Source organism: Cajanus cajan, chromosome 6 (genome assembly GCF_000230855.2).
Source record: "Cajanus cajan strain Asha chromosome 6, NIPB_CcT2T_4, whole genome shotgun sequence".
NCBI lineage: Eukaryota > Viridiplantae > Streptophyta > Magnoliopsida > Fabales > Fabaceae > Cajanus > Cajanus cajan.
Window position 1 is genome coordinate 61,443,327 of NC_138522.1, and position 10,459 is coordinate 61,453,785.

The following is a 10,459-nucleotide window of genomic DNA, read 5'->3' on the forward strand; positions in this document are numbered from 1 at the left end:
CTTTAATTTTTATTAATTTATAATTTTAATCAATTTATTTTAAAATAAAAATATATGATTATTATATTTTTAAAAATATAAATTATAGTTATATTATTAATTGATGTTTATTGATAATTAAATTTTAATATTATTAAATGATTTATCATTATTTAGATGACATAATATTTAATAATATTTATAAATATTTTAACAATATATTTATTTTATTAATAAATTTTATTTATATAATTTTTTTCCTAATAATATATTATACTTAAATATAAATGAATGTTAAAATTTAATGATCAATTTTGATAGAAATATTAAAATTTTATATTTTTAAAATTTATCGATCGAAAAACTTAAATGTATTTATTTTAAAATAAAATTGTAAATTGATAAAATAAAAAATTAAAATAATACAATTTAACCTTAAAGATTTTCTTTTTATGTTTTTAATAAAAAAAATTATCGTTATCTGTATTTTTTTACTCTTTAGTTTTTAATTAACTCATTCCTGGCAGACATAAAAATTTAAGATAAATTTATTTTTATTCCCTCAAATTTAAAGTTGTTATTTTTAGTCTTGTAATTTTTAAAAATTTTATTTTAGTCCCTTAATTCACCAATAACATATTTGAAAGTGACTAATTAAGATAATTATGCAATATCAACCGGGTTTAATGTGATATTTTTCACTAATAAAAACACGAATAGGTAGATTTTATGCAATAATATTTAATAAATTTTTTAACAAAATTTGAATATAAAGACTAAAATAATATTTTTTGAAATTACGGAGACTAAAAATAACAATTTTAAATTTAAAAGATCAAATATAGATTTACCCTAAATTTGAAAGATTAAAAATATATTTAAGGGTTATTTTTTTATTATTAAAAAAAAAAAAAAGAGGTGCGTATCGATTTGGGTGGGTTAAATAAATCTGTGGTTGCTTTCTGGAACCTTCTTCAACGCGTGCCGCAAACTTGGCGTGAAAATCTCCGTTTGTTTTTGCAGAAGCACAGGTTCTCTGCGTCAGCCATGGCCGATGACTTCGAGTTCGCAGATAAAGTTCCTCCTTCCTTCGATCGCGTGGTACACTTACAATTGCAAACCTTTTTTTTTTTTTTTTCTTCGTTTATCCCTTAGATCTGATCTTAATCAATCCCTGCACATTGTTCCTCCTTCCGCGTTTTTCACGCATTAATTAGATCTCAAAGTTAGGATCAAAGCTTGCATGTGCTCCTGCCGTTTGTTTTACTCTCAGATCCTTGGAAGCGTTAACGATTTTGCTTAATTTTTTTTTTATCTTCCTGATGAAGATCCATCTCTGAGCTTTCGATCTTCCAAATTCTCAGTGAATCTAATGTTACGAATTCAGTTAAAATAAAATTAGGAGTTGAATCCTTTTTTTTTTTTTAATTGTTGTTCCGCTCTTCAGCTAGGATTTTGATCGGGTGAATGCTCATGTTCAGATTTAACGATTTATTTACGATTGTTGGAGTGTTTACATTTATGGCTATTATATTAGGCACTTTTATGGTTTGTTGCATTACTACTGTGATCTGATGGAGCAACGGTTCGTGATGTCAAGTCTTGTTGTGTGTGTTGAAATTTTTAATTAATGCATTGCTGTTTTATATACTTTGATGTCGATCCATGCTTTGGATTTAGATGATAGCGATTTCACAGAAAATGGTTTGTTGTTGGGTTCAACTTCAAACAACACATGTGGTTTAGATAGCACGAAATGGCATTAATGATTTACGCACTCGCTGATAAGTGCAGTTTAAATGTTTTGTTTTGGTTTCAAATCTCAAAGAAATGGGATTATGCATAAAACTCATTTGTCAGTTAATGTTGTTTTTGGATATCTAATAGTGGTTGAAATGGTATGGAATGTGGCCCAGAATGTATTAGCTTCTAGCTTATGGAAGGTTTTCAATTGAGGTAGTATTTGATTCCTAGCATTTGTGGGTAAATAAATTATGGAGAAGTTAAATGAGGAGGTAACTTTTGAAAAAGATAAGGTACATAAGTTTATTCTAACTTATCGGAGATGTTTGATTCGAATTATCTCTTTGATTCATTTTATTTTCTTCTCTTGTTAAGTGTTTGCTGAGAAGTTTATTCAAACTAGTTCTGAAATGGAAAGGAATAGTGCGAGTGGAATAAAGATTTTGGAGATTTTATGATGGAATGGGATGGCTTGAATTTTTTAAGGTTTCTATCCCATACTTAACCTTCCAAATTTTGGGGAAGAAAGAGATTGTATGGATGGAATGAAATGTCTAAAAGCTCCAAACAAAGGAACTTAGTGAATTAGTGTCATTACATTCTATTTCATTTCGTGTTTTTTCATCAATTCAAACATAGTCTAAGAGATTATTGTGTTTTGTATTTATATTCAGTGTTTTGACCGATAAGATAAATTTGAAGAATATCCTGAATTTTTTAAGAATTATATTGTCATGAGCACTAATTTTCTTCTTGTTTTGAATTTCACTTGTGCTTCAATATAGTTTTGCAGATTTATATCATTTCTGCAAAATTATATGTTTGGCAGCTTGCAGTTCATATCAATCATTTAACATATTTTGGGTATCAAGTTTTCTCAACAATAGTGTACCTTCCACATTAATGCTAACGTTTCTGATCAATCATTCTCAAACCAGTTGAATCTTTTGATTGTTCTGCCAGCGATAGTTTTATATAAAGGGAACTATATAATTCGTATTACTATGTAGGATGTCTGACTAACAGTTGTTATTGGTGATAAGTTGCATGTCTCCCTGTTAAAATAAGTGCATTTTTATTGTTTTTTCCAATTCTTTGCTTAGTGCTACCTGATATGACAGTATTTATATGCTGTATTATTTTTTTTGTTTTGGTCAGGGAAATGTGATCAAGGATTCCGGATCCCATGGATTCAACCCAGGCTTAATTGTCCTCCTGGTCGTTGGTGGTTTGCTGTTAACATTCCTCATTGGAAATTACGTGCTCTATACGTATGCACAGAAGACCCTCCCTCCTAGAAAAAAGAAGCCTGTTTCAAAGAAGAAGATGAAGAAGGAGAGACTGAAGCAAGGTGTCTCTGCACCAGGAGAGTAGACTCTGGACTCACTTAATGCTCCATGTTTTAAATTGTACTATTTAGATAAACTTTTTTCGTTCTGTGGTGTCTTGCATGACGTTGATTTTCATCTTTCTTTCCTGTGTATTTACTGAGAGAAAGCTTAGCCACATAAATTAGTGCTTTAGTAATATATTTGGGACAGGCTATTTCATGGTTAAATTATCATTTTGCTTCCCCACTGGTTATCCTTGCATGATATTTGGATGACGACCGTGAATAATCAATTTTATCCGAATTCACAAAAACAATGAAATGCACATCTACCATGAAGAGAAGGAATTTCCAAAGTATGGAGGCAACACTCTATGACAACCAGAGAGTTAAAAAAAAAAAAAAAAAAAAAAAAAAAAAAAAAAAAGTGAAGTAGCCCAGAACGGCCGTTCCAAGATTGGAACGGGCCGTTCCAAGTTACAAAAAGACACCACAAACCTAATTGAGAACGGGCCGTTCCAAGTCAGCAGAAAGGCCTACAACCCTAACCCAGAGCAGGGCGTTTTGATCTTAGAACGGGCAGTTATTTTTTTTTAGAACGGGACGTTCCAATTGGAACGGGCCGTTCTAAGTGACTAACAAGGACCTAAATTCCTTATCTGGAACGGGCCGTTCCGAAATTTAGAACGATCGTTGCGCTCTTAGAACGGGCCATTTTGAATTTAGAACGGGCCGTTCCAGATTCACATTTAACACATAACGTCCATTTTCAGAACGGGCCGTTCCGGTTTTGGAACAAGCCGTTCTGAGTCAGGTCTGACGTCTATAAATAGACGTCTGGGGCACAGTTTTCAGACGTCTATAAATAGACGTCTGGGGCACAGTTTTCAGGGCCGAAAAATTTCGTCCAGTACTCTTCAGAGCTCGAAATTTTTTCTCTCTCTCTTCCCCCTCTCTTTTGTATTTCTTAAGATCTGTGAGACACCTCTGTAGTGTGAAAGGTAGCCAAAAAGCACTTTCTTGATCATCATATTCGAAGATTCAATTCATTTGGTATCGTTCTTTTCTTAACTTTTTTTTTCTTTTATTTATTTGTTTATTTTATTTATTTGTTTATTTATTTTTTGTTTATTTATTTATTTTTATTTATTGTTTGTACATAGTAAATATGATTTGTTGCCTTTAATATTGTTATTTATAAAAATATTTAATATGCGACCAATAATAATGTTAATTGAATAACATTTTTATCTTTAACATTATTAGGTCCTGAGAGTTTAATGACTAGTCATTTGCTAGCTTAAACTCTCCTTAACAAATTTGTCTTTTTTAAATAAAGATATGTTGCAACCAATAACGTTAATTAAGTAGCACTTCTATTTTTAACGTTATTGGAGGGATTTATTGTTTAGTCATTTATTAACTTGAATCCTTATGCAAAATCTATTTCTTTAGATAAAAATATAAAAATATAAACATAATGTTGCTTTAATGATATTAATTGCGTAGCATTTCTACCACTTAATATCATGTAAATCATAAAAGTTAATAGAATAATTATTTGTTGTTCTAACCTTTAAGCCTATTTTATTATCAACAAATAAAAATCAATAACATTGATTGAATAACAATTCTATCTTTCATGTTATTGGGAGGGTTTATTGATTAGCCATGTGCTAACCTAAATCCTCATGATTTTTTTTTAATAAAAAAAAATACAAAAGAAACATCTCTCATATTAAAAAAAAAAGATATATGTATGTATACACACTTTCGAGGAATAAAATAAATGTTTATAAATTTATATAATTTTGCGCAATTAATTAAAGGTACTGTTTTTACGGGCGTTGTAGGGTGTTAATACCTTCCCTACACGTAATCGACTCCCGTACCCAACTTTAATTTTAAAGATTATCCTTTAAAGGGTTTTCTAATGTTTAGGGTTTATCCATTGAATATAAAAATGTTAGCGTCATCCCGTCGTGATCCCGGTTACGACAACGACCAATCGAGGATGGGAAGGGAAAACACATTTTCTTATTTGGAACTTCTAAGTTTAAAAATATATAGGCTGGGACAAAGTACAAAGGAAGATTACCCAATACTTCCCCTCAATGACCCAATTTTTTGGGTGGTGATGAACTCTAAGAATGTAGGTTTAGACCTAGTTTAATTCTACCAAATCGATTTATAAGGTATATTATCCTAGGTTTCAAATTGAGTCGTGGTTGGGCGATTTGGTAGGTGTAGCCGGTTGGTTGTCGAGAATCGAGATAGGTTATAAATGGACATAGAAGTATCAATTTTACCTATTTTCTTTATTTGTTATAATTTCAGTTACTAAATAACAATATATCTCATATCTTAAGATTTTATATAATGACAAAGACACAGGACGACCTTAGTACTAAGGGGGTATAGTTACACACATAAAGATAGATTAATCATTGAATGCTCTAGTAATAAAATTGTTTCTCTATTGACTGAAACATTTTGGTGACCTTCGAGGGACTTGGTGAAACTCTTCCTGACATCCATGTGGGACAATTCAGATGAAAATCCCCTGTTCTAATTTCGGATGAAGGCGATGTAGGCAGAGATTAAAATAAGATGATGTAGAGAGATGTGTATTATCCTAGATCTCAGACTGAGTTTTGGTTAACTGATCTAGTATGTGTAGTCAGTCGGTGGCGAGTTGGGGTTAGGTTATAAACGGTCATTAAAATATCCATATTTTATCTATATTGTTTATTTGTTATAATTCCAGTTACTAAATAATATATTGTCATATATCTTATCCAAAATCTTGTAAAGATAAAACTGCGTCGTAGATTATTAGATTATGAGTTATGAAGAAGATAATGGCGAAAAGACAAGGGATGATGACTTCAGCATAAAGGGATACAATTACAAATACATCACGTTTGCTAGAAGTGAAATATTTTCATACTTGAGGAGGAATTATAGTTTATAGAAATATCATGATTTTTAATAATGGTTAAATTTGTTGGTTAGTCATGATTTTTAAGAATGTTTATAAATATTATTTGATTATTTTTATTATATCAATTAAGCAAATTAGGATATCATAACAAAAATATTATGGTGAAACATTTTTTTAATTCAATAATGTTGGATTTTCACCTCTTCTCAAGGAAACAATTTGATAGAATGTATAAAAAATATTCATAAAAATCATGATTATTAGGAATATCAATTTTAGATGATATGCTAAACGTGGAGAACTAATATTTTTATATTCAAATATTAAAAAAAATAAGCATACTAAGAGAAATAGATTATCCTTGAAATTGTTCTCTAATTATATATCTTATTTTAACCTTAGCTTTTGACTTATGTGAGATTTATGTTTCAACTAAAAAGTAGCAGTTTTGTTCCTTTACTAATTGTTTGAAGGGAAAAAGGTTTTGTTCTATTTCTTTTTCTTCGTTTATTTCTTTCAAATTAGGGATACACATGTCGTCGAGGTGAGGTCTTTCACTATGACCTGACCCAAAAACAAGATAACATTTGGGTTGATTGGATCGAATGATTGGGTAACTTGTCTCCTTGACGGAATAACACCAAATAAAGTGCTCGCTAGAATCTACTCTCCCGTAGTTACAAATTACAATTAGCATTTTGAAAATCGGATTAGATTGAAAAAAGAAATTGAAAAAAGAATCAGAAAATTATTATAAAAAAAATGTGAAACCAGTAAAAAAATCAAACATCGACAAAAAAGAATGATTCACAACAAATCAATAAAACATTTTTAATATAATATTTAAAAAATATGAAAAACAATCTATAGTATTTATTATTTATTTTCTATTCTAAATATAAACTCATTATTGTGATAAATTAATTTGTATGAAATTTGGTAAACTTAATTTGTATTATAACTATCAATTCAAATATTAGATTCAGATGTTTAAATACAAAAGTTTGACATAGTATGAATAGACCTCATCTATAAAAAATATTATTTATTTAAGTATTTTATCTCTTTAAGAAGATATTTATCATTAAACTTTCGAAATTCAACATAAAAGATAAATATTAAACCTTTTGTGTTTCTATGCAATATTTTTTTGGTGCAAAACTTGTTCAAATATTTATTGTTTATTCTACATTATAAATTAAAATAAAGAAAAACAATATTTCTTAAAACTTGTTCAACTATTTAGAAAGTGTTTTATTTATATTTTTTTCCTTGAAATAAGAGTCTTTGAAGTTTTTGAAAAAAATGGAAATGTTACCACCTTTAATTTATTTATTTTTTGTTTTGATTTTTTTTAATTTCATGTTTATTTTATTTGAAATGACATGATTTCATACAAATTAAGAACTATATCTTGATGACACCAGAATTAAAAAAGATGCAACTTCATAAAAATTAAGAATAAAAATTCAAGATCAATATACAATGATAAATAATAAAAATAATCAATAAAATTTTCATTGTTTACTTTATATCTTTCTTTTATATTGCACGAAAAAGTATTGAGAAAAAAAACTCTTGGATAAAAAGATACTCTTCTAAAATATATTTTTTACCAAAAAGATTAATTACTACATGTCATTCCTAGGTTTAAAGTATTTGCCATTTCACATACATGATACATCTCTTTTTTTCCCTTTCACACTCAATTCAATAAAGGGGAAAAAAATACTTTCTTTCATTTTCTCTCCCATCAAATAACCTGAAAAAACTATCTCACTTTTCCCTAAATTTTTTTCCCGTCAGCTTTCCTCTCCAAACCAAACATAGCCTTAAAGTAAAACCACTAGTTCTCTTGAGATTGATGACCACAGCGGGTGCATGTGTAGAAAGTAGTTTGCCCTTCATCCGCTGATCTCATCTGAAATTAGAATGATTAAAATAAATAATTCTGACTATTGAATCAGAATAAATTGGCAAATCTACATCATTAAGTCTAATGGTACCTGTCTGGTATAAAAGTTAGCCTCATCATGGCCACATTTTTCACATTTCTTGTTGACCTGTCAAGAAAAAATCAACATTGAAACATACAAATATATGCTAAAAAATCAAGCCATTAAATATGCATTACAGGATGCATTACCTTAGACAATTGCACCTTCTGTTCCTCGATTACTTCCATTCCAAGCTCTCTTCTGATATCCTGCCAAGCACAAGGTTACATAAGAAACAATTACCAATAGCCTGTATAAAGTGAATGCACATTTTTATGCCATGGTTATGATGAAATCACAAATTGTGCTTATTAAATTAACTAATCCGTATGTTTGCTACTAGAATCTGAAAACGGACTCTTAAATGTATAAGCTGTTGCACTTGCACCTACTGTAAGGAAGTTTAGCAATTACAAAGTTAGCATTCCTACATATAAATGTATCTCCGATCCAATTTGCACAATACTAATATACTTTTACAGAAATATTCAGAAACAGAACAAACTCAAATTTTAAGTTTTCCCTGTCGACTTTTTCTCATACTTCCCACATTCACATTTTCTTCCTCTTTCTCACTCACATCTACTTTCTGTCATTGTCATACTGATATTAAAATCCTAAAACTAGGTCCAAATTTCAGAATGGCTAAACTACCCATACTCCAAGAACAGTCGTCTTTTCATCAATTCCCATTTGAACAGAGAGAAAGAGTCTGGTTTAGTTATAAAGCAAAAGTGCTTTTAAGAATTTCTCTACTCAAAATAAAGTTATTTTTAGTAGAGAAACTCTCAAAAGCACCTTTAAGCTTCTATTCAAACAGACTCTAAATCAAGGTAATTAATGAAAACAATTGTTGCTAAGGAAATTAAAGCTTATTTTTCAAAAACTTTCTTAGGAAGTTGGCAAAAATAAGTTATTATTCTTCAAAACTAGCCAAACCAAACACACTATAACCCTATTAATTACTTGCTATCAGTTTATCATGGACTAGTGATTCATGTTTCAAAGTCTCAGTGGGTGAAGACATATTCATTTTTCTTTAGAAAAACACTGGACATTGAACTCCAAACCTCCACTTACCAAACCTACATTAGCCCAAGAAACAGAACATTGTCGTATAAACTACAATAACAATAATAATGCATCATCCTGTATTAGGTGACAGAAATAAAACATACCTCAGCATAGATTGTGTAACTTATTTCCCTATCACGAATATCTGAAGACAAGTTAGGACACATAAAACATCAATAGAAGAAAGTCACATGATCAAAGAAAAAAGAAACATGCAAATTAATATTATAAAAAAATAAAAATAAAAAGAGGGGTTTACGTTGTATGTTTCGGCGAGTTTTGCACAAGGGGCACTGAGCGTACTCAGTGGAAGGGACAGTTAGCAAAGTCCCACACAAATTACAGAACAAGAAATCAAGCCGAGAAGAAGCCATCGTGACGCAAAACGCAGAGTTTAGTGTGTACTGTGTAGTGCAGAGACGAAGCACTTAATACAAAACCCTAACAACACCGCCAAGAGGGAACAAACATCTTTTCTTTTCACTAATGGGCCTAACAAGCCTAGTCCATATGAGTGGGACTCCAAATTACAATCACCTCATTTTAAACTTAAGATCTTATAACTCACTTTAATTTTTTTTGTTAAACTAACCTTTAATTTATTTTTTAATTATTAATTAACTCTCGTTTAAATAAAGTTCATAGGAAAAAAATTAAGTAAATAAATTAAACTTGAGATATTACGGGGAAAATCAATCTCTTTACACTTCATTAATAGAATGTAAGGTCATCAGTACAGTTGGCTAATTTTTTTATATATACTATCTTTTCTTTTCTTTTTTTCTTGCTATAAGGATGTCATTAGATAGAGACTAATTCTTTTTGAAACATAAATATCATTAAAATGAACTAGTATTTTTAGCATGTGTATTTCACAAGTTAAATATTTGTTATATATAATTAAAATTGATAATAAAGTATATATGAAAATAAATATTATATTTAAATATATAAATTTTATTTAAAATTAGTATAAATAAATATTTTAAATATATAATTATATTTTATTTTATATTTAAGATAAAAAATATATATTATTTTTACTGACCTTTTATATATTTATCAAAAAAATAATTTTTTTAATTATTAATAACTTATTTTTAAAATATTAAAATTTAATTCACAAATAATTCTTATAAATAAACTTCGATGTTATCTTTCTAATAAAAGTACATTAATAAAAGTTAATAAAAGTACATTAATAATGTTAAATGTTATACTTATTTAATAAAAAATATTACTTATAGTTTCTTTTCTAACAACCTCACTCATAGTTTCTTAACCATCCCTTTAAAAAAAATATTAATAAAAAAAGTTATATTATTTTATCAATAGATGTAACTTTCAATGTATTCCCACTTATGTAATGAGTGCTTATTTGATCCCAAAATC

General features: G+C 28.8%; 2 protein-coding genes across 2 annotated transcripts; one reads left to right on the forward strand and one right to left on the reverse strand.

Annotated features, from left to right (window-relative positions):
* The first annotated feature begins 921 nt into the window (after positions 1 to 921).
* On the forward strand, positions 922 to 3,299 carry LOC109798110 (DNA-binding protein S1FA). Its single transcript, XM_020358326.3, has 2 exons — positions 922 to 1,080; positions 2,881 to 3,299. Exons 1-2 carry the CDS (start codon positions 1,027 to 1,029, stop codon positions 3,094 to 3,096), a joined length of 270 nt encoding a protein of 89 aa, XP_020213915.1. The 5' UTR covers positions 922 to 1,026; the 3' UTR covers positions 3,097 to 3,299.
* A 4,288-nt stretch (positions 3,300 to 7,587) lies between these two features.
* On the reverse strand, positions 7,588 to 9,562 carry LOC109797650 (TFIIB zinc-binding protein). The gene is made up of 5 exons (XM_020357752.3): positions 9,327 to 9,562; positions 9,172 to 9,212; positions 8,143 to 8,202; positions 8,003 to 8,059; positions 7,588 to 7,917 (listed from the first exon to the last, which is right to left on the reverse strand). Exons 1-5 carry the CDS (start codon positions 9,439 to 9,441, stop codon positions 7,843 to 7,845), a joined length of 348 nt encoding a protein of 115 aa, XP_020213341.1. The 5' UTR covers positions 9,442 to 9,562; the 3' UTR covers positions 7,588 to 7,842.
* Between the last annotated feature and the right edge of the window lie 897 nt (positions 9,563 to 10,459).

Coding starts and splice junctions, on each gene's coding strand:
- LOC109798110 (XM_020358326.3), top strand. CDS start 1,027: ATGGCCGATGACTTCGAGTTCGCAGATAAAGTTCCTCCTTCCTTCGAT. Junction 1,081..2,880: donor CTCCTTCCTTCGATCGCGTG/GTACACTTACAA, acceptor TGTTTTGGTCAG/GGAAATGTGATCAAGGATTC.
- LOC109797650 (XM_020357752.3), bottom strand. CDS start 9,441: ATGGCTTCTTCTCGGCTTGATTTCTTGTTCTGTAATTTGTGTGGGACT. Junction 8,203..9,171: donor GTTACACAATCTATGCTGAG/GTATGTTTTATT, acceptor TGTGCTTGGCAG/GATATCAGAAGAGAGCTTGG. Junction 7,918..8,002: donor CTAACTTTTATACCAGACAG/GTACCATTAGAC, acceptor TTCTAATTTCAG/ATGAGATCAGCGGATGAAGG.